Here is a 24,143-nt window from a genome sequence, read left to right as displayed (position 1 = left end):
GCGCAGAGAGGCGTGACCCGCACGGCAGCCGTCCTCCTGCGTTCCAGGAGGGCACTCGGGCGCCACGTTGCGGTGGCTGCGATAGATTTACGTCAGAAGCCGGCTTCTCCTTTACGGCAGGAGGAAAGAGGAGGAGGAGGGCCGGGGTGGGGTACAAGGGGGTCAGCTGACAGCCCCGTGATTGTCAGGCGGCCCCGGAAGACGCGGACACCGGGTGTTTCTCCCGGCACCTACCGTACTAGGCCGGCATGTTCGGGGCAGATGAGGAGGACGGGGACTTCCTGTCCCCCACAGGAGGGTGAGTGGCCCCTGGGAGAGGAGGGAGAGCGCTGCGCACACTGCAGGGGTGCAACTGTCACCTCATTACCACCTGTCAGTAAGAGAACACTCTGTCAGTAAGAGGTGTAGTTTTTCTACCTGTCAGTAAGAAACAAATAAAGATCAGTAAAAAAAAAAAGCAAAACACCATAGACAACCTGTCTTCTGCTGTAGAACTACAAGTCCCAGCAAGAGGATAAGGGGACATTATTTATAATAAATCTGTTCAATGATAGGGGGGAACCATTTAGATTGCAAGCTCTGGTGAGCAAGATCCTCATGCCTTGTGTTACAGTGCTTTGTAAATTAAGGTTAATTAGAATGGAGACCAGAGCTGTAACTAAAGCTGGGTACACACTACAGAAATTTCCACCAACTTTTTATGCCGAGCGATTTTACATGTGATCGATGGTCTGATCGCTCGGGCCATGGACTGCATACACACTAGCCTTGTTTAAGGACGATAAGGGAAGAGCAGACGTCCCTTTAGTGACTTTTTACAGCCATGTTGTCGTGAGCAATGACTGTAATTTCGTACTCACTGTTGTGGATCGGTCGGAAGTTTATACACACTACACAGCGGAAACGAGATTGGAACGAAAATATTAAACGGTACAACCAACCAAAATGAGGCGACAATCGTCCATTTGGGCAGACTTTCCACCATCGTGTCACTGCACACACTGACCCGACTTTTGAACGAGCGGTCGTATGTCGGCTGATTGAGCCGATTATTGGACGAAAACAGTGTAGTGTGTACCCAGCTTTAGAATTCTAGCGCCTGGGGCGAGAAAGACTAATACCGCCCCCCCCTAGCACTCAATTTCAACCAAATGAACCTAAAATATTCCTAAATTGTGCCCCCCCTTCAGCTTTTCGCCCATCGCAATTGCCCCTGTCGCACAGCCCTGATGGAGACAATACAATCAACCAATGGGAGGATGGGTACATACAGCGGCTGGCTGGCAAAGTGTAATCTTGGGGGGCAAGACTTGGCTTAATGGTCTATTAGGAACATTTTAAAGGAAAAAAATGCAGATGGCCCAGCTCAAGGTAGCCCACTATGGAATCGGCCGGGGGGGGGGGGGGGCAAGGTTCCCTTTGTTCCCTCAGCCCGGCCTGCCCTTGGGTACATAACCATCCAAGTGTTCCAGCTTTTTTTTGTTTTTTGAGACGGTCTCTATAAAACTAAGATTTTAGTTACATCGGGGAGACCTGTGAATTACATGAGTAGATTTTTTTTTGTTGACTGGTGCATTTGCAATACTGAGCATGTACGATATATACAGTATACCTGTATTTATATGGACATATTCTGTCCCTGTACTGACACACTTTCTGGGGTTAACCTTTCATGATTTGAACGAATTACCAGTAAGAAGTTGCATGAATAAGTCAGGGAGGTAAAAAGCAGAAGTTAGGAACAGCCCACAAACTTCTCCATCATTAAAATGTCTGATGCATTTATTTTTGCTTAATTTATAGTCTTGCACTGGGGGATCTGAACTCTTGGCAAACTAATTTTCCTAGTATGAGCAGCTTTGAGGCCTGTAGTTGGTAGAAATATTACCTAGCAGGATGCTATGAAGTATGAAAAGTGGAGGACTCTGCAGTAGGTTTTTTGCACACCCATTGCCCACTAAAGCAAGGGGTACTGGGTGTAGAGTTCCCCTGCTCACCTGCTCAAGTGTAAACTAGCAGTCACACAGTAACAGGGAAACCTACAGCATAAGGTCCTCCTGTCATACTGGGAATTAACACAGCCTAGTCAGGGCAGGGCTGAAACCTCTGTGGGGGATGCCCAAAAACGAGCGCACAGGCCTCCACCCACAAATATACCAGCCCCGCTCTGTAGACGATCCCTTCCCAGCACCACTGGGCTATGGGCACCTGGTTAATGGACAAAAAAATGGCAAATTTACCACACCAGTAGTCCCAATATAAAGTTATTGGGTCCTTAAGATCCCTGCCATTATACAAACATAATTGTTTTAAAAAAAAAAAAAAAAAAAGTCTCATGACCCATTCACTTGTATAGTCAATTTACTGAAAAGAGTTTCTATATATAATGCACCACTCCATTGAAAATAAAACATTCACACCAATTATTTTTCGCGTTAATATTCTTATACAGTGGCTGAAGTTGAATCCATTGTCTCCAGTTTCCATTGCGGGGAATTTATAACTCTATGCTATGTGATATATATATATATATATATATATATATATATATATATATATATATATATATAATATATGAACTTTTTCTACAATCACTCCATAGTGAAGCCATTTTGTGAGGTGACCTTTTTGAAGTGAAGGTCACGTTTGTCTAAAATCTAAGGAAAGTCAGAGGACAGGCCTGAGGAGATGGATGGACAGCCCCCTAGTTAGCGGTTCTTAAACCAGTGTCAGATGATTTGTATTAATGTAATTAACTTAGATCGTAACCCAGACATCCTGATCCCATCACACGCTGCTCTCTCTCGGCCTGGGGAAGGAGATGGGAGTTAGCTCTCCAGCGTTCTGCCGGTTTGCAGTTACTTCTGCAGAGAGGTGACAGATACCACACATGCCTGTCGCACTACGTAACCATTTCGTGTCATTGGGGAACTGAAGGAGGAAAAAAAAAATATCTTATAGAAACCCCCAAGCGGCATGTCCCAGCCATGGAGGACAGACTATCTGTGGCAAGAGAACCACGGGTCAGTGCGATGTCCGATGTATGCGTGCGTATAGACCAGCCATCTTGGCTAACCTGTTACCTCTGATTTAATGCACATTAGGGAGATTACTTAAGCTGGTGCATAGAGCAGTGATGTGTTGTAACCCATAGCAACCAATCAGAAGTGAGCTTCTAGAGTAGTCTGACAAACATAGAACATGCTTATTGGTTGCCGTCGGTTACAGCACATTTTGTATTATTTGTTAATAATAATAATGGTTTCTTACATGTAAGTATATTTGAAAATACATATATTGTTATGTACATGATTAATCATTAATAAGCATTCTGCTGCATTTCATGCAAACTCTGCCACTGGGGGGCGCTGTTTCTATAATTTGTTTAGTCTATTGTTTAAATTTCATTATTACTTCTGAATGGTTTAAGTTAAATGCAGTTAAAAATGTATTCTTTTAGTATGGCGTCATCCTGATACACAGTAAGGTAGCCTGCAAAATGTATTTTGAAACCTGTTTGTAGTCAGTCAGGTTTCCCGTGAGTGTAAGTGAAGCGCGTCGGCATACCCTGTCGGCGTATCTTCTTACAAATAAAGTTTGTCATGTAATCCTAGTATAATGAATGGTGTTTATTTCCTGCATAGGGCCAAGCTGGCCTCGCTGTTCGGCATGGACCAGACGGTTTCCGCGCAGGGGAACGAATCCTTCCAGTACACGGCCCCCAAACAGCCGAAGAAAGGACCCGGGCCAGCCGGTGAGAGCATCTCTGTCTCCTGACTCTTGCTGTGAACCCCTGAAAACTAGGGGAGGGGTACTGAATAGAATCTTTGAAGCAATTGTGTTAAATGGCGGGGGGTGACAGGATGGGAGGCAGCTGTGTGGTTTCCAAGTGATCTCCGGTTTGTCCTGACCTTTCTTTACTCATTTGCCAGGTACTAAATCCCCCAAGCCCCCTGGAGCTGCTGGCCCTGCGCCCTCCGTGCTTTTCGCCACAGCCGTTCATGCCTATAAATAGTAAGTTGTGTCCAGTTCATTTTCTTTTAGAGTCCCGGGGATTTACTGTCGGCAGTAAGAGAGTTAAACCACGTACAATATTAATTTGCCATTTAAATGTTCATATAAGCCCTGTATCAACTCCTGTATCATGTAGAAATAGGTTCAACCTTTGTACTCCCAGTGATGGAGTACTTTATCTGTACGCGGTTTACTGCTGAAACCTCATCTCAGTGACCTGCAGTCCACTCCTAGAAAGGGTTACTGGTCTCTAGCCAATCGGATGTATCCGTGATGTCACATGGTACTCATGTCCATGAGCATCTGTCCACTGCACGCCGTGGAAGCAGCCATTTTGTGGGCTGGGCCAAGGAGAGTTCAGTGAATTAGGAACTAGTGACCTCTCTGAGGTACTTCGTGAACGAATATTACTGAGATACTGGTTAATAGTAAAATGTTACTCTGCATTCTCATGAATATTACTTTACACTGCAAAAGGTCACAAGTGTGTTGTTCACAGTAATGATGGTTTCTTATCCCCTCACACTTAGGGCTGGATTTACTAAACTGTAGGTTTGAAAAAGTGAAGGTGTTGCATATAGCAGCCAATCAGATTCTAGCTGTCATTTTGCAGAATGTACTAAATAAATGATAACTAGAATCTGATTGGTTGCTATAGGCAACACCTCCACTTTTTCAAACCTGCATTTTAGTAAATCTAGCCCCATGAGTTGCTGTTGACATTTGATTAACCGAGCCAGTAATTGAATGCAGCCTGCAAAATGGCCGCTTTCACTTGTTGCGCAGGTGATGTCTGTATGTTAAATTAATCTTAATCAGCTACCGTGACGTCTGCGGCGATCATGATATTTCATGAATAGTCAATTTATATCTCACTGGTGTGGAAAACTCTCACCTTGTTCTTTGTGCAGTGTGAACGGGCAGTACGCGAAGCAGGGCAAATTTGGGGCGGCCGTTCTGGGTAATCACGCTACTAAGGAGGTGAGTGGACTTCATTCCCGAGCTGCGGTGTTGCTCTATGTCACCGGTGTCTAGCATATTTCTACAACATGACGTGATGCACAAAACCATCATATGTGATTATTAATTCCAATATTCATCGCCCCTGCGTTGCGTCCAGTGATTTTGCTTCACTCGCTGACCCCCCCCCTCTCTGCTCTGTGTCTTTGCAATTCAGTACAGGATCCTTCTGTACGTCAGCCAGCAGCAGCCAGTCACAGCGGCCAGGATACACTGCGGGTTCGTGTTCACGGTAAGTACAGCCTCACGGAGCGCTTACCAAGTCCTATGTCTAAGTTTAAACTCTAATTCTCTAGGCCAGTGAAGGCTAACCTGTGACACTCCAGGTGTTGTGAAACTACAAGTCCCAGCATGCTTTGCCAGCTATCAGCTAGTTATCTACTGGCAAAGCATGCTGGGGCTTGTAGTTTCACAACACCTGGAGTGTCTCAGGTTAGCCAATGCTGGTTGTCATGAACTAGCTGCGATGAGACGTCCTCACTGCTTCATGTATTATGTAAACTACACACTAACCTTGACATTGTGCTTATGACAATGAGACATTTCCTGACTTATGTCATACCTTGTATTTTTATTTTATTTAATTTTTTTTAGCAGGAACGTACAAACCCAATTTCTCAGTACATCAGCCCCAGGTGTAGCCTATTGCACACAAACATGTGTCCTATGGAATAATATATGTAGGTCAACCGGTACAAAGTTAACAATGACTCCTGCTTCCGTCATCTTCCTAATTTGCTGTCTGGCAGATAACTGCATCGGGAAGTCACTAGATGCGAATGGCCCTCTCCCTTCATTTGGGTATTGTGCTGGTTAAACTGGCTGAGCCACTTGTCTGTTTACACTTTGCAATAGATGATGAGACAAGATCTGATTTTAGTGCTGAAATGTTTCCTTGTTAGGTGATTTAAGAGCCGGAAGTAACGGGGTAATGCGTATTTACCTCTACTCTACTGAAAAGTAACAGCACGTGTCAATTTATAGGATAGACTAGATTGTTCAGCGGATACGTGTGTTTCAACGGACGCGTTAATGATTTCGCTCTTCAACAAAGAATTGACAGTGATCAAATATATTTCCGGCACGAGAGTCCGTTTTTAGAAAAATATTTCCTAAAAGGGCGTCTGGCCGAGTTACTTTCCTATTTAACAAATGTTTTGTTAGAATATTCTTATTTACAAAGTGTTAATTTTGTATTTCCTTCCACTTAATTTAGGCTTATTTTATTGTCTTCATGTTGCTGTGATGTGTCATCTGTGTTGAAAGAAGATGCTTTATTTCTGTGATATATTGCAACACAATATTTTGTCATCCAATACTGTTGCATCATATCATCAGCTATTTATACAGCACCACTAATTCCGCAGCGGTGTACAGAGAACTCACTGACATCAGTCCCTGCTCCATAGGAGCTTACAATCTAAATCCCTTAACATACACACACGCAGACCGAGGGAGACTAAGGTCAATTTAATAGCAGCTAATTAACCTACTAGTATGTTTTTGGAGTGTGGGAGGAAACCGGAGCACCCAGAGGAAACCCACGCAAACATTGGGAGAACATACAAACTACACACGGATCAGGCCATGGTCGAGAATCAAACTCATGACCCCAGTGCTGTGAGGGAGAAGTGTTAACCACTGAGCCACTGTGCTGCACATATATTAAGGAATAGAGAGAATCAGATCTTGCTGTGTCTATATTAATGAGAGGCTGTACTTTAATCTCTTGTTATTCTTGAAGAACTAATCCTCTAATGAAGCGAACAGCACATAAGATGGTTATTAAATCGATTCCAATCATTTTTAGTCACTTACTGTCACAGTTATAATTTAAATTATTTTGCTTGTTTCTTTCTGTTTCAGCAGAAAACCAATTTTTTATGATTCATAATAAATTATTTATTCTAATAATCTATTTACCCCAGTGTGAATTGCAGTTAGATAACCATTTTCTCTTACTGTGCAATGGATTATAGGTATTTCGCAGTATCTCCCTCAGTGCTTCTATTTATACTGTGTACCGATGATCATTATCACCAGTATGAGTAAATTTGGAGCCTGGGAAGAGGGGGATATAGTCTAGATTTTGTCCAGGGACAAATCCTTGTCCTAGGGATTGAATCCTCATATTCTAGAAGTGGGTGGTGACTTATATTGTCCGTTTGAGGGGTGCGAATTGATAGTGGGGTCCTTGTGTCTTCTGACATCTACAGGTCCAGCTTAATAACTACGCCGCCTTCTACGATGACCAGAGGCAGAGCTGGTCTGTTATGTTCGAGTCGGAAGCCGCAGCCGTGGACTTCAGTAAACAGGTATTGTCCTCCACTCACGACTGGACCCCAGTGACACCTTAGTACTGTATAGAATCTGCTTCTAAAGCGCTGTATTTAAACCATAGGGCGCCAACTGTCATATTTATTTTTTTTCAGTCTAATTCTAAAAGTAATTAAATGGAAAATATAATTAGCATAAAGAAATGAGTCTGATAAAGCAGTACGTGTTATCTCTATTAGATATTGGTATATTGGTGCATTATATAATTGAATGACCTTTTATCTGCATCTAAGAGGCCTCAGCGTGTCGTTCTCCCGACAGGTGTGCATCGCCAAATGTAACTGCGCCCCCTCCCTGGACGCCGTGGTCTCCCAAGATCTGACACCTGGGGATGGGCCGGCAGCGGACGTCGGGGACTTGTTGGAAGTTGCGTACACGGGATGGTTATTTCAGAACCAAGGAATTGGACAGGTACACAAGTAATAATAAGACAGTTTTCAATGACTAATAGCTCAGAAGACCTTTCCCTTCTTCCATCCGAACTCGCTTATTGGGGTATCGCAAGGATCTGGGGATAAACTCTAGGAGGACTGCAATATCCAATCCTGGGTGCCAACTACATTAATAGTAATAATTACATTTATGTATATAGCGCTTATCTCTCAGTAATAATTTTAAGCACTCCATAAAATACATGGGTGCAGGAAACAACATAAGATCTGTTATATTATTAAACTGATATAAAGGGGAGGATTTGTTGTACTTACTGTTGTACAGTGCTTCTCAGTGCTGAAGGGGCACACAGACTGTCCCACAAAGGGATATTGGGTCTCTTGTAGCAATAAACTGGGGGGGAGCAGGAGGGTTCTTAAGCAGGGGAGGAGTTTAAAAGCCCCGCCTACAAGGAGCGGAACATATCTCCTTGTCTGTGTCCCCTGCTGCATCGGAGAAAACGATTTAAAGACAAGTAGAGAAAAATCCAATTCCTCCAACATTTGAACCCTGTGTTTCTGTAACTCACATTTCCACATTTACTCTGAAATTTTCTGCTTTTCCGTCGTATTTCTTTTCAGATCTTCGACTCCAACTTGCAGAAGGACAAATTCCTGCGCCTGAAACTGGGCTCCGGGAAAGTCATTAAGGTAAAATAACGTTCATCATGTATCTTGTATTTGAAATAGAGCAATCTACTGATGTCATATAATAGTTACTATGAACAGAGTTCTCCTAGAAAGACCATTTGTGTTTCACAGACTTTATTGGCTTAGAATTTATTAAGCTGTTTGTGACCTCTTGCTTCCTCTGTATTGTTTTGCTTAGAATTTAATATTTTCCCCAATTGTAATTCTGTGAGTGCTATTGCTTGTATTACTTCTTTGCATTGTAAATGGCCACAAATTTTGAACACTGATTTTCATAAAGTTTTATTATACCTATCTCGCGCCCTCCCCTCGGCTCTCCCTCTTCTCCTCTCTTTGGCCAGGGCTGGGAGGATGGAATGTTGGGGATGAAGAAAGGTGGGAAGAGACTTCTGGCCATTCCGCCGGCTCTTGGTTACGGTTCTCAGGGATTTTCCGGGCGGATTCCGTCTAACGCCACCCTGATCTTCGAGGTGGAGGTGAAACGGGTGAGTGACTGCGCCTGCCTTGGTTATTGTACTGTTTTTATTTATAAATGCTTTTGTTTTCTAATTTGTAACTATTTACTACTTTTTTTTTTTTTTACCTATCATTGCCCCACATGCTTCTGTTGTTTGAAGTGTCACAGTGGAGGCAGCCATTTTGTAGTTTGAACTACTATTCTACTTATTCTACCTCACGCCTCAGTGATGTTTCTATTTACCAGTTAATTGATGGTCTGCATTTTCAGTAATGTTGGTCACTAAGTGCCTCGTGCCTCACTGCCCTTACTAGTTCCTATTGATTTGTCAGCCTGCTCTGTCATGAATGTTGGTGCCTCATGCCTCAGTAGCGTCACTCATTCCTAGTGATCTGACCCCCTTCCTCTTTTATGTTGATTGAGGACGTAAAAATGTCTACCTGAATAGGTAAAATGTAGACTTTAAATGTTTATATCGCTGTTGGAGAGAGTTTTGGACTTTATATTGTAATACTACTTCTCATCCAGTGGAGGGCAGTCTTGAGTTTATGGAAAATAAAGTTTCATGTTCTCCTCTTTGCAGATGAAACAGAAGGATCTGGGAACTGATAGACAGAGCACCGGCTCCCGTGATTCCCCGGTGTCCATCACAGACAGTATCCCCCCTGAGACCCTGCTTCAACCACCAACATCTGTGCCACCCAAACCTGGGTAGGTCCTACAACCTGCCTGTTCGGAGACCATTCTGCATGTCCCATGGATTGATCCAGTATGCGGGGTGTAATGTCTCCTCCACACCACTAGGGGCAGTCACTGTTACTGACTGCAGACTTATAACGTATTGGGTTATAATATGCACATTTATTTACAGTAATAGATGATCAGTGCCTGCTTGATCACAACTGATTTCTGGTAATTCTTCCCTTCTCCAGAGAGCCGGCTGTCCGGGCCAAGTCTAACTCCATCAGCGAGCAGCTAGCAGTAAGTGGGTCAGGTCTACACTTACCTTGTCGCTGCTGTAATAAGCTTATCTGAGTTCTTTGTGATGTCTGTGTACCGTTGGAGCCATAACTTAAAATTTTAGCGCCTTGGGTGAGAAGGAAAGTTTCCGCCCCCCCCCCTAACCCTTAATTTATGAGTATTTTGGCTTAATTTGATTAAAATTGAGTCTGTCTATGAACGTGTTGGCACATTGTGGATATTTCTTGATGGCTGAGTTTTCTCGTTCCTCAGAATCCCGATATGGCCAAAGCCAAACTGATCCACAGAATGGCCAGGATGGGGCAACCAATGCTGCCGTTCCTGTCTGGAAGCTCCACGCCGCAGCCGGATTCCAGTGACTCAGAAATCGAGGTGAGGTGGCTTTGTTAATGAGCCTACCGTGGACGGTCCCGTCCAATTGGCCAATGTTGGCTTTGATAATCTAGTGGGTGTGGCTAACATAACCTAGCGCTTGTACGGGTCATATTGTGGTATGATCTTGGTTAAGACGAAATAAATAAAAATCTAATGGCGGATTATATTTTGGAGTCTACTGACGGGGTCAGATCCTGCACATGGTTTAACCTATTGGGAACTTGCCTCTGTGGGTGGGTGAGAGTGTGAAATCCCAGGGTACCTTTCTGTCCTACAGTTTCTGTGCTAATTCCCATTAGAATACTTCAATTAGAGATGGGTTATTAAAAAGAAGGGTGACTGGTTTAGCCTCCCAAACCTTGTAGTGTTGGCTAGGCATTGCGTTCATATATAGTATCCTTGTAATGTGGGGTCTTGTCTCTCGCGGTATCACGCGACATGTTTGATACAGGTGTCGATGTCCGTCTGAGCTTCTCATTTGTAGGAATGGGGAGTTCACGTGGGAGGGGCATTGACACCCGATCAGCCGGCCAAGCGTTTAGAGCGGACAGCACTACAGCGTAGGATAAGAGCTGTTGGTCAGTAACTCCCTTCGCTAACTCTGGCAGCCTGATGTTGCCTATGCAGAGTAGAAGACAAACTGTTTAATACGGACGTCCACCAGGAAAAGTCATGTCTGAGATGTTGGGTAGATCAAACTCCTCTTTCGGATCCTGGAATGCATTAAAAATCCTGTCCTGAATTAATTGGCCAAGATACTTAATCCCGTGTCTCCACCACACCCCATATTCAGGGATTAGCATTAATTTGGCTAAATTTTTAAGCCTTGCGGGGCTATAGTAGCAGCTATACAACCCCCGCCCTGGTCCATGTGGTTATAAGTGTGAAACTTGTGCTGCCATTTAATAAACTACAAGCTAGAACAGAGGCATCGCACCCAGTCTGTGAGATATTGCTGAGTTCTCCAAATAAGAGTAACGTTCAGTCTGACAAAGAGGAGATTATAAGTGGCGGATAAACAGGCATCTGGTGATATAAAGACCTTGCGCTTTCCTACACGTTGTCGCGCAGGAGTCGTCGTTAGACCGCGGTGGTTGTTCTGGCTTCGCCCACCCGATGCCGTGTAAATAAATACAACAGGGGCTCAAAATCAATAATTGATTCCTGCACTTATAGCGGAGAATTCTCTTTTTGCAGTAAAATATTATTGTTCTTGCTGTAGGACCCGAATACCCAGCGGACGTCTCCACATCCCGCTGCTCCTCTACCTGTTCGGCCCTCCCCACAAATCAGCCATACCCCTGTCACAGCTCATATACCTGCTCCAGGTAATTATTAATATAATAATCATCATTTATTTATATATCGGCAGCATACTCCGCTTTGCTTTCTAACTGCAGGTAATGTGTGTGCGCACCTGTTACTGATCCAGATCATTTTGAAAGTAAGAATGTTGAGGTTTGTTACAATATCAGGTGGAATTCCTCAGTGTCATGTCTTTATTTAATTTTTTTTGTGTCCTTTACAGTCCCTCAACAGCAGCTAGTGCCTGGGCTTCTTACCCCATCGACCGCCCTGTTACCTGTGGGGTCCATCCCCTCCCAAGCCCATTCGTTAGGGTCACCGTCTGGTTTCCAGGTGAATACAGATAATTTGACGTCTCTTTGGGTCTTAAAATGTAACAAATATAGATGCCGTGTACTATAATGGTGTAGTATTTACTATAAGGGCATGTACGACACCCTAGTGGCAGATCTCAATGTCTGCAGATCACTCTGGTCCTCTACACAGAGCCTCAGGGAAGAACTTTCTCCTAAATTGCTACAAATACACAACAATTGCTTATGACAGATAGAGCCCTGGGGGGAAATGTATCATGCTTCCGATATTGGGCGACTCTGATGGCAGACTCGCAGAATATCGTTGAGTTGCCGAAGACAGATCGTAATACATTTACCCGCTGGAGTCGACCCCACCCCCGACCTACAATAAATTATCCGTCCTGCAAATCTTGTACAAATTCCTGCATGACATGTATTTTATTACCGACTGAAATCTGTGGCCCTAAGAGCTTGCAATCTCTTGCAGCTCTAATGCAGGTTGAGTATTTGTATCATAGGAACATGTACTGGAAGAGACAGGTAGATGCGTTCGGCACATAAAACTGATATTTGCTGGAGACTATGTGTATAATAAGTGTTTATAATTCTCTTTCAGCCGTACACTGGAATCCAGTACACCTACCCCCAAAACCCCACTGCTGCCACCCAGCTGCAGCCTGTAGCACACGTCTACCCCTCTCCTGTGCAGCAGACGGCTTCCTATCAAGGTACAAAGGTTTTTGTTGTTGAATAGATGGATAGAATTTGTTGCCGGTAATGGCTGTAGTGAAATTACGAGAAGGGTTTGTTGAGTTTCCTTTTACAGATAATATGCAAAAAAAAAAAAAAACCGTGTTTTCTGGACAACAGACTTTCAGGAATTACAATTCACCCGGCAGCTCTGAGTTGGTGCTTTACCCACTGGTGAGCGCTAACGGGAAAGAAACAGTCTGTCTGTAGGTAGAAATTCTGTTATGGCATAATCCTCCATGGGTGAAGTAGTAAGTCGAGTTGCCATGTGAATGGCATTTCTCAGAAGTCTGTTCTCCTGAATATGGGTGACTTATCTGTAATACAGGTGTAGGATCAACAATCTGCATACGTGGGCAGCACGGTGGCTCAGTGGTTAGCACTTCTGCCTTACAGCACTGGGGTCATGAGTTCAATTCCCGACCATGGCCTTATCTGTGTGGAGTTTGTATGTTCTCCCCGTGTTTGCGTGGGTTTCCTCCGGGTGCTCCGGTTTCCTCCCACACTCCAAAAACATACTAGTAGGTTAATTGGCTGCTATTAAATTGACCTTTGTCTCTGTCTGTCTGTGTATGTTAGGGATTTAGACTGTAAGCTGTAACGGTGCAGGATCTGATGTGAGTGAGTTCTTTGTACAGCGCTGCGGAATTAGTGGCGCTATATAAATAAATGATGATGATACATGACTTACATATGGTATTTGTATGTGTTGTATTTAAGCCTCAGGTGATGTCACCTCGTTCCTGATGACGGAGGCCCGGCAGCACAGCACTGAGATCCGCATGGCCATCAGCAAAGTCATCGACAAGATCGACATCCTGGCCACTAAGGTATGGCGTTCCGGCGTTTCCCCATCCGTCTCTTCCTTTTCCCTCCCCCTTTGGTCTCTCACGTCTTCTCATGTCGTCTGTTTGGGCAGGTGGACAATTTGCCGAAGGAGCACGCGGCTGGGGCTTCTCACCTGCTCCCCGGGATCTCATCCATCACCATGGAGAGCGCCATGATCATGAATAATATCCAGCGCATCGTTCAGGTGAGGCGATTAAATAAATAATGTCCATCTGGTGTTGTTTCCAACACAGAACGTTAGTTGCTAATTTAATAAAGTTTGTAAACAGGTGTTGATTTTTCTTAAATAAAATTGATGCAAATATAAAAAAAATATATAGTATCTAATTAATTATTCAATCCTTAAATTTATGTAAAAAGCAACAAATGTTTGTAAGAGCTTCTGTGAGTATCTGTAGCAGATTTCTCTTCACATCTTGAAAATGCAGTTCTAGTGGATCGCTTCCAGTAATATAACTGAACTGTGTGTAATAATTTTTGCAATAAGCTGCACATAACACATTAGTCATCCAGTAGTAACAATGAACTTTTATATGCTGAAATAATAAAACCAAATGGTGTTAGAAGTGGGATGGGGTCAGGGCAAACAGTCCCCAGGCGGCATAGCAGTGTGTTTGTTAACCAGAACACCCCCCCCCCCCCCCCCCCCCAAATCATATAACCCCCGAGAGAGCCAGGTATTGCTCTGGGGTCTTTTTAGATGAAAACTTACAACCTCCATTCAATAAGTGTGTCTTGGGCTTTGTGGGATGCAGTTATGGGGCTAGGAGCCATGTACTTGGGTTCCTGGCCCCCAAAAACTTTATAAACATTGTTCAAATGTCAATACCTGGAATATCTCCAGAGACCTGCAACCAAACTTCAGCACATATCTTGAGACAGATGCAATCATCTCCTTTTAATCCCTTACTTTTATTAAAGACTAAAACCGTGTATTTAATGCACTCTATAATATAGTTTAAAGTTAACATTTCACAAGGGAATCCCATTAACAGCCTTTGATAGCAATTAGACGGTTTTCATTAAAAGCCAATAACGTAAATCTTTTATCGTGTCAGGAAAACGAGCGTCTGAAGCAGGAAGTGCTGGACAAGAGCAGCCGGATAGAGGAGCAGAACGGGAAGATCGGGGAACTTATTACCCGCAACCAGAGGTAGAACGGGCACGGTTCAGCGCCCCCTAGTGTCTACAGAATAAAAACTTTTACTGAAAATAACTTAAAGGGTAACTCCAACTTCCGAGTTATAGTTCAGGCTGATTTTTTTTTTACTTTTGTTGCTCTTGGATATGACCTGTAAGCTCAGGTCTGTGTGTTGGATACAGTTGTATCTTCAGAGCAGAACTGTTGCCATGTCTGAGGCCAACAGACATGACCTAATGTGAAGGTGGAGTTCCCCTTTAAATTGTTTTATTGACTTTTACAAACATTTATTCCCTACCGCGACATAAAATGACATGGGAAGTCTCTGTCTATTGAGGATTGCTCATTGCTACCATGTCATAGTGTGTAATATGTCCATCTACGGGCAGGTATGTGGAACAGAGTAACATGTTAATGGAGCAGAGGAACGACTCTCTGAAGGCCTCAACCGACAACACGCAAGCGCGGATGCTACACGCCATGCAGGAGAAGGTATGTTAGCCTTGTCCGCTATAATGCTTTCTGACTTACTATGGTAATGGTTGGCTCCACTCTGGGAGAAGACGGTTGGCTTGTTGTGCAATCTCTTCTCCCGTTGGTTAATCTCCGCGTGATGTCATGGCCTCTTGCTCTGTGCTTGTGAAATGATCATTGGTGGATTACGCAGCCATGAGCTGGGCCTGGTATGTGGAGATCAGTGCAATGTCTAACCTCAGATAGAATACATTCGTTATTGGCACCCATTAGTGAGCCCCCATGACGAATAACAGAGTTACGAGTCTTTTGTCTCTCCTTTTGCATTCTGATTCGCTGGCCTGTTCTCACTGTCGCTGCTTTCTCTTTCCCAGCATGCCTTGCACATGGATCTGGGCAGGTACCAGGTGAGGTCATTAAGGGTCTCGTTCTCATGCGCTCTCTCTCCCCACTACTCATTTTACTAACTTTACACATTTTTCTAAAATATTTAGAACTGCTATAATGCACAGAGTGCATATAATAATAAGCAAAAACAAAAAGGAGGGTGTTCCTCCCTGACCCTGTGCACCTGTGAGAGTGTATTAAATAGTGTGCACAGCCTCTTCAGTACACGACAACAGGGATGCCAACGTAGAACAGTTATGCCTTAAAATTCTTTTTACCTTTTTATTAGACGTAGATACAGGCATGTTGGTTGGGTCGGTGCCTGAGCTGGTCATGCAATTACCGGTTCCCTTTTGCAGGCTAAGGTGGCGGAGGAGCTGACGGCTGCAACCGGCCAGGTGTCGCGGCTGCAGCTGGAGGTCACGGCCTATCAGAAGAGGCAGATGGATCTCCAGACGCAACTCGGAGCTGCTCAGCAGGAAGCAGAGAGGTGTCGCGCGGAACTGAGCTCACTGCAGGTGCAGCTGATAGGTGAGTGCACACTCCACTCCAGGCAGGGAGTGCGTGGTTTAGAACCTTCCAACATGGCACACGGAATGCTCCAATTATCTTTTCTGTTCTTCAGAGGTCAAAGAAACGTCGGAGCAGACCAAGACCCGCGCCAAAACAGAGAAGGAGAGCCGCCGTAGCATGGAGCTCAGACTGGCAGCGCTAGAAGAAGAGATCTCCGACGTAAAGGTGGAGAAGGGGAATTTGGAAAAGGTGATTTGACCTCGTCCTGTGTCCTCTTCTTTGGGCACCGGACCTCCTAAGATTCAAGTTGCGTTTTCTCGCTGATGTTACGGTTTCCTAGAAAATTGATTGGCTGTATTATCATGAAAATTATGGTTCAGCTAATAAAATAGCTGCCTCTATTGTGTAACGTCAATAGATGCAGATTACTTGTTAATTTTATTAGAGCATCATTATCTAAATTTCTCTATGGTGGTTTCATGTTGTCTTGGGCCAGCTTCCTGTTTAAAAGAGACATCTGGCCAAAATGTTTCTTTTACAGTCTCCCTCAATTGACAGAACCACAGAGGTTCCATGTCGGAGATCCCATGGTTCTGGCAAGTCAGCTCTGACCGGTGTACACTAACCGGTGTATTCAATCTGGAGAAGCAGTGTCCTCTGGCAGTGTTGTGTTGATCCAGAACAGTAGAGATCTTGGACCTGGGGCCACCACAGTTCTGAGAGGCGGATTAATTGGCAAAACCAAAATATAGTGTTGTGATCGGCTTTATGCTGTGTGTGCATGTTCCTACGTTAACGCAAATATTTTGGCGCAGAGTTTGGCGGAGAGAAAGCGCAAGTCCCAGCAGGAGCGGCAGCGGGCTGAGGAGGAGCAGGAAGAGTTACGCAGAACCTCCCAGGAGGAGCTGGAGAACCTCAGGCAGCTCCTGAAGAAGACACGGGATCAGGCGTCCACGGAGCAGGTCAGTGGGAGTCAAGGTTGTCTAATAGGCAACATGTTCTCATGGGACTCTCCTGCGGTGGTTAAAAAGGGGAACAACATAAAGAAATGGGGGTGTCACTTGACAGATTGGGGTATTCATGGATTAATAGTCGGTTTTAAATTGGGGAATAAGAATTGGGTTTGGAGGACAACCATTAACACCTGACTCCAGATTACAGGTCCTCCTATAATATTTGATGACCACACATTGGGATGGTGGGCTTACATCAGTTTCCCTATCAAACCCAGTCCGATTTTGATATTTTAGAAGAGGCATTATTAACGTAATAATAATAATACAAAGTCGAATTGGGTGGGTAAATTTGTGAGGGCCACATTCATTCCAAAGGCGGGGGGAGGGAGGGGGAGAAGCTAAACAGTTTCCCCATTCAGATTACTCTTTACTTTCTTGTTACGCTTATTTTAGGCTACACTTCTATTTCTAAAGACTGCATTTGTGTTTTAGATGAATGCAGTGCAAACACATTAAAATCAATAAAACACCAAATTAATCTGCTATATTATGAAAACGGTTGATGTTTAGAAGGTTTTGGGGGACTGATGCGGGAGAGGGCTGGATGTAGCCCCCAAAACGTCACTTTGCCATACAGTACTGTTGTTTAGAGGGGCCGTGCTCTGTAACATGCAGCTATTTTGTAGGAAATGAGCAGATTGTGTGACCAGATCTCCGTGTGTTTAGTAAAACTATTTGCTGACACTTGATGCACTTCCTGTGTCGCCAACAATCTCCAGTCAAATATCAGCTTCAGTTATCAGTTTAGTGCAAGTCAGACTTAATTCGCTGACACGGGCAACAATATTTTCTCACAATGTGATCACAATGACGTTTTACAATTATCACTGTGCGTCACTTGAGATCCTGAGACTTTTCAGCAACCTGAGAATCAAAGTCTGAACACTTTGAGCGGTATATATAAAAGCCGCTGTACGGCCATGTGTGTGGGCAGATTGAACGGTTATCATTCATGCTTTTCTGCGTATGATTAAGATATGAAGCTAATCATTGATCTGTGTGTGGTTTGATCTTGCAATTAAAATTCATAATGGGATGGGGGGGGGGAGGGGGGGATTCACTTAAAAACTGATGTCATGTGTCTCTGTGGACTGTCCCCGGATACATCCGCGGCCACTTGAATTATCGCCCATAGAATAATCGTGCTTGTGGGAACCTGAGGCGAATATTTGGATGGGATACGTCTAGATTCTTTTAATAAAGCTTTTATTTTTGTCTTTTTAAGCTGTCGTCCTCCCGGGACCGTGATGAACAGCAGATGTCTGAGCTCCAGGGTCAGGCTGCGCAGCTGCCGGCGCTTAAGGAGAAGGTAATTCCTCCGACGGGATATATTCTCAGAACAATGGGAGAAGTGAGCGGGGAATATGATTAGTCTACCTCCGTGTGATTACCGCTTCTCCAGAATTATACCCCTACATTTCCTCTGCTAGTTCCCCTTTCATTCAAGTTCAGTCAGAATATATTTTATTTTATCTTCAATTTTTCATGATTTAAGGCAAAAATAAACGTGTTCATTTCATTTGACGTGGTCGTCCACTTTCATTTAAGATTGATTTCTGCTTCCTTTACTGAAACCCTTTTACAGGTCCTTGTTTCACCTGCCTGTAGGTGTCGCTCTAACTGCCCCCAAACCCGTATTTCCAGCAGTAATGACTCTTTGGTGGAAGCGGAGGATACTGAACTAAAATTAATGTCCATAAACAAAGTTTGGAGAGCCAGGAGGTCACACTACACGGTGGAGAATCCCTTTTATTTTCTAATTTTGTCCCCTTCCCCAGTGCGCCCAGCTTCAGGGTCAGATCGCGTCTCTCACTCAGCAACTGCGAGAGGTCCGTGCCAGAGAGAAGGAGAGAGATGTTGAAAAGGACCAGACAGAGGAGGTGAGTGATACAATGTTACACAGTGTTCCGTAACTCATGGCAACCAGTTAGATTGCAGCTGTTATGTTAACAAGCACTGTTCAGAAATGAAAACTAAGCTCTGATTGGTTGCCGTGGGTTCCAGCATTTTTCACCAGGTTATTCAATAAGTCCCATTTTAAATGTAATTTTTGTGTCCGTACCTCATTTTCCTCTATTGCAAATGAAGTGTCTTGGGTTAAATCCATGTTTCAATCTTTATATTGTTATGTGAAAGCAATGTGAGAGTACCGGTATAATCACTGACGGGTGCACATCATTAAATCTATATTTTCTGTGTTTTGTTTCTTTGAAAAAAAAATAATAATTCCACAACCCTGTTTGCACATCCCGTGTTATCGCGATGAGCAGAAAGTCGCTGAACTCCAGGCGGAGGCCGCTCAGCTCCAGCCTCTCAGACAGAAAGTGAGTCCTCCGACAACTCTCACTGACCGCAGCTGGTGTTTGTGATTATTATCTTAATTGGTTTCCCTGTTCTGTGTCCCCTTCCAGTGCGCACAGCTTCAGGCGCAGGTCGCTTCTCTGGTAGAGCAGCTCAGAGAAGCTCGTGTGAAGGAGGAGGACGGGGGTCCGGCCACAGACCTCGCAGAGGAGGTGAGGTTCTCGTGGGATAGAGGGGTGACGCCTAGTGGTGTAATCGTGCCAGTGCAGGCCCTGTAATGTGTATTTTGGTTGCCGGGGTGTATTCCAGGTCAACCTCCAAAGTAAGATGCAGGAACTCGCCGTTCCTGGTTTATATTCTCTCTATTGACAGATGTATAGCGCCACTTCTCTAAGTCCTGTATTAAGTCTGTATACTGGGATCTGTGACAACACTGTTTATAAATGCTACATATTATATTAGCCTCACTCTTGCATAAACCACACCCACTATTTAACATGGCCACACCTACCACCATCCTGCATGGCTGCTCACACACCCCTTTACACGTCATAGTGTCCTTATCTTCAGGTATAGCCCTGCACCATCTGTATTTTCTATTTCATTTATATTTCTTCATAACCTGAATTTAGTCCTAGATTGTACAGGAAGGTCTCACTAAAGCATCAAGATTTCTGGGCTCAGATTGTCGGCCAGTGACCCATGTCCTACAATATATAGGACATATGTTAGAATTAGTTTACCACGGGCTATATTCATTGATGATGCTTCGTTGTTCTTTGTAAGGCTTGGGGCCACACAACAGCTTATAAGGGCTCCCTAAGTTTGCACAAACTTGGAAAAGACTTGTCGTTAAAAATCACTTAAAATGTACCAGCTACCTGTACACAGTTTAGACGTCGTTCTGTGAGGCCCCGCCTTAGACCTGTGAGGCCCCGCCTCCTAGATCATTTACTGTCTGCCTTCTTGTGTACATTTGTTCAGCATACAAAACGTGCACTGTGTATAAGACACGTCCACTGTAATATGTACGTCTCCCCCCTCCCAGGTAAAGAAGATCATGAACGGGGTGTTCCAGACCCTCAGGAAGGAGTTTGACCTGGAGGAGTCGTACAGCGGACGAGCGGTGCTGGGAACCATCATGAGCACAATAAAGGTAATTAGCAGCATTTATCTCCAGGTTTAATGTTAGACGCCTGTCTGTGGCTCGGTGTCAAAGATAATAAATTCTAATTCTATGTATACAGCTTCTCTCCTCCGTGGTGTTGTATCCGGGCCACTGAACCAGCTGGTATAAATTAGGTTTCTAAATATTTCTGGATCCAGTCAAGTTTCAGTTAATCCTATTGGCTAAGTGTGCCAGCCAATCAGGGCAGAGCTTTTTAGTACCATTGTTTGTGGTGGTATTAGGTGTGGAGAAACAGGTAACTGTCATCTACACTTAATGGAGGCAGATATTTTGCAGTAAATCCAGTATATAGGGAAAATCAGCTCATCAATTTACTGGGAACCAGTGTCCTCCATTGAGGTTCTTCATAGCCAGATATTCATGAGGCACTGGTTCCTAGTGAGGGGATAGGCTGCATTCTCAGTGATGTCACTGGCTCCTTGTGAATGGATAGGCTGCGGTCTCATGAGTACCTCTTCAGCTTACACTCTGGCTGCCTCCACTGTGTGTTTGCTACAGTTTCCTTTGAACAAGTCCTTTCACAGGAGGTTGAGGCCGTTTTGAATCTTATTTTTAAGTATTTGGTGCTGTCTCCTCTCAGGCTACTACACTACAGCTACTGAACAAGCCCCCGGAAGATGAGCCTGCGGGAAGCAGCAGTGACGAGGGGGAGGAGGAGGAGGACGGAGATAAAGAAGCAGAAGTTCCTGTCCAGCTCGTACACAAGTCTGAATCGGCAAATCCCGGCCGACACAAAGCCAACTCTGTAGACCATGAACAAAAAGAGGAAGCTGTTAATTCTGCTGTGGAGGAGACGTCCGATAAGGAGAAGAATGAAGGGGAAGCAGAAACGGAAAACCAGTCGGGAAATCAAGGGACGGGACCCGCATCCAAAAAGCCGGATGAGATAGAAGAAGTCCTACACGTGAAGGTCATCCAGGAGGACTTTGACAGCCCGTCAGCCCTTGTACACATGATCTCTAGCGATATGCCGGAGTCCAGCACGTACGTGGAGGAGGCCGCAGGAGAATCTGTAGAGGAGAAACGTTCTCTAGACGACTGCGGGACAACTGTGAGTAGGGAATCTCGGCCATTAGCTGACGAAGCGTCTCAGAATGGTGGAACAGCTCATGAAGACCATGCCCTGCAGGAAGACCCGCTTGTGTCTAAAGCATCCACCGCCTTGTCGGAGGCAAATGATTTAGAGGACGGAAGTCCAGTAAAACCACCGCCGTTGGGAAGCGACGATGAATGTAGCAGCCCTCTTTCTCTAAAGAAAGAGACGTTGCCCCTCCGCTCATCAGGAATCCATACAGCACAGAAGAACAGTCCGGTCAAATCTGACAAGGAGAAGACAAGTGACTTCAGGTTAGCAGAGGACCTCGGTCCATAGAGAATATGAGGATCTCTATAGTTCTTTATTTGCAGCAATTGTATCCGATATACCGCACATAACCACACAGGTCAGAATTGGGTATATTAGTAAAATTGGTGGGTTCACCCTGCCTGTGACTCTTCTCTGAAGCATCTCATAGACCACTGTATATAATGTAGGTGCTAAAACACATCTTATATGGATTGTACGGTCATCAATTGCATGAACAATTATATATTCAGTAAGTCCCTCTTTATAATGTTCCACAAAAGTTCTTAAACGTCCGTCTGGAAAGTTCTTAAAGGTCCGTTCATCATCATAATTTATTTATATATATTGTTCTTCATAGTCAAAAAACATGAGACGAGGATTCCACATTGAAAAGATAATGAAAGTTGGCCTTATGGAATATATAATTTAATTTATTTATTTGGTTTCCTAAGGCTGCGGTATAGAATTCTCACTATGCATTTATAGTGCGTAATTTCTGCAAACACTTTATAATCTCCGTAGTTGTCACTCCCACAGGTGACCATTTACTTTCCCATAAAAACAAAGGGCATTTACACAAACGTAACAAAAGAGGATGTTGGCCATAGATTTGCGTTTTTGCCCAGCTGTAAATAGTGAGGACTGTGGACCAGTAAGTTCGTGGGTCATTAGTACAGACCTCAGGTGTTGTAGCAGGAAAATGGTGTCTGCCCGCTCAATGGACGTCTGTCGTTCTGCTTTCAGCCTGGACGAACCTGACGAAGAGGATTTGTTTAAAGTTCCTCCTGCGATAAAGCCAAAACATGAAGAAGAGGATGAGGAGGACGTGGCAAGTTTTATTTTAGTTTTGTTTATTCCCCCCCCCCCCCCCCCCTCCCCATATAACACCCTGCTGCGAGACTATAAGGGATTGGTCTTCTCAGTACACTGTGAGATTGCTCTTAGATGACAAGAAAATTATCTATCCTGCCCCAGCTGGTACTATGTCGGTACAATGAGAATTGTTAAAGTTTTCCTGTTGCATAGTGGAGGCAGCCATTTTGTGGACTGAACCAATATGGAAAGGGGGTGGGGGTGTCGTCATCTACAGTTTCTGTCACGGTGATGTCGTCTGTAGCTCCTACTGACTATAAAGGCAGCATTAGACTATTGAATCACCACACAAAATGGCTGCCACCACCATGTGTATTGCGTAGGTTAATGTTTATAGTTTTAATTTAATAGACCCTCTAAAACTACCTATGATGCGTCCCTTCGTTCCAGATATTTATTAGCTTTTTTTTTTTTTTAAGTGGTCTCCTCATGTCCCTTTCCTTTTGTGAGATGCAATTACTGTAACTGGGACCAATTTTTAAATTTCCATGACCAGTAACGATTACTCACTGTCCCCCCTCCTCCATCTTTAGTGCCTGAAGGGGCGACCCCCGCCGGCCCCTCTGTTTGGAGATGAAAACGATGACGACGACCTGGACTGGTTGGGGTAACTGCCACAGACCCTGGGTTTTGGAGATGAGCCTTAAAAATTGACTGCACAGCCTCGACCCCCTCACGGTCACCAGACAACTGGACCACGGTGCATTGAAGAATTATTTCTACGTCCACGTTTGCGTCTCCAGCTGATGTTGGAGCCAAGAAAACTGTCTGCTGCCATTTTGTTTCCTTTGAACGGCAGTAAGTTCTGTATAATCCTGACGTTTCTATCAGCTGCAGAGTGGAAGCTATAACCACACAGCCGCCTTTAGCGGAAGGACCCACAATGCACTGCAGGAAGCAGGACGTGACCCATAGGTTTTTGGGAATAATGACCTCCACGCTGTATGGTGTGGATCACCAGATCTCTATGTCAGTCCATTGTTGCAATTAATGTTTCTGACGACATCTATATTAGGAAACTAATTCCTTTGGGGGTTTTTTAAATACTTTGTAGGAGCAAGAAGTACATTATATTGAATTAAAACAAACAACTCTCATGTTTCCTGTTGCTGCCACTGATCAGATCATGTTTTGCTTTTGTCTTTTGTGGGACACTTAGAAGGAAAATAATTTTTTGTGAAGGGGGGGAAAACCCTCTGAAAATATAATCCTGCTAGAAGTGTTCTTTAAAACCAGCCGTATTCTATCCATCGTTTCCCCACCTCTAACCCCATCGTCTCCTCCCGCCTCGCTGGTTGTCTGTCCAACGACTTAGGGGTCGTCTCTCAGAAGATGACATTAGCATCCAGTGTAGTTATTCTTTGCAAGTTTTATGAGGCTGAAAAAATTTGCAGGTTCCCATTAAAATAACCGCACTGGTGAGATGACAGGGAACGGG

The 24,143-nt window shown here is 44.2% G+C and overlaps 1 protein-coding gene across 4 annotated transcripts; it reads left to right on the top strand.

The window, feature by feature from the left end:
* Positions 1 to 139: 139 nt before the first annotated feature.
* FKBP15 (FKBP prolyl isomerase family member 15) lies at positions 140 to 23,824 on the top strand. Of its 4 annotated transcripts, XM_075185434.1 has the most exons (31): positions 141 to 298; positions 3,645 to 3,754; positions 3,933 to 4,014; positions 4,926 to 4,995; positions 5,192 to 5,266; positions 7,251 to 7,349; positions 7,633 to 7,782; positions 8,385 to 8,453; positions 8,795 to 8,938; positions 9,494 to 9,621; positions 9,843 to 9,891; positions 10,144 to 10,263; positions 11,489 to 11,594; positions 11,795 to 11,904; positions 12,484 to 12,595; positions 13,338 to 13,447; positions 13,537 to 13,650; positions 14,525 to 14,619; positions 14,997 to 15,099; positions 15,456 to 15,488; positions 15,828 to 15,999; positions 16,094 to 16,230; positions 16,797 to 16,943; positions 18,223 to 18,306; positions 18,776 to 18,877; positions 19,268 to 19,321; positions 19,409 to 19,510; positions 20,347 to 20,454; positions 21,068 to 21,834; positions 22,577 to 22,661; positions 23,239 to 23,824. In XM_075185434.1, exons 1-31 carry the CDS (start codon positions 249 to 251, stop codon positions 23,314 to 23,316), a joined length of 3,765 nt encoding a protein of 1,254 aa, XP_075041535.1. In that variant the 5' UTR covers positions 141 to 248; the 3' UTR covers positions 23,317 to 23,824. The 4 variants fall into 4 exon arrangements, with proteins under 4 accessions (XP_075041538.1, XP_075041535.1, XP_075041537.1 ...); XM_075185437.1 differs by lacking the exon at positions 22,577 to 22,661 and having other exon boundaries at positions 140 to 298; XM_075185436.1 differs by lacking the exon at positions 19,268 to 19,321.
* Positions 23,825 to 24,143: the final 319 nt, after the last annotated feature.

This window comes from Mixophyes fleayi, chromosome 9 (assembly GCF_038048845.1).
Source record: "Mixophyes fleayi isolate aMixFle1 chromosome 9, aMixFle1.hap1, whole genome shotgun sequence".
In the NCBI taxonomy this organism is placed as follows: domain Eukaryota; kingdom Metazoa; phylum Chordata; class Amphibia; order Anura; family Limnodynastidae; genus Mixophyes; species Mixophyes fleayi.
This window is presented reverse-complemented; position numbering and strand designations above follow the sequence as displayed.

What these genes read in the sequence shown, in the direction of transcription:
- FKBP15 (XM_075185434.1), top strand. Translation starts at nt 249, where the DNA reads ATGTTCGGGGCAGATGAGGAGGACGGGGACTTCCTGTCCCCCACAGGA. An exon ending in TCTGTGCCACCCAAACCTGG is followed by an intron (nt 9,622 to 9,842) that starts GTAGGTCCTACA and finishes TCCCTTCTCCAG; the next exon opens with AGAGCCGGCTGTCCGGGCCA. An exon ending in AAAAGGACCAGACAGAGGAG is followed by an intron (nt 18,878 to 19,267) that starts GTGAGTGATACA and finishes CGCGATGAGCAG; the next exon opens with AAAGTCGCTGAACTCCAGGC.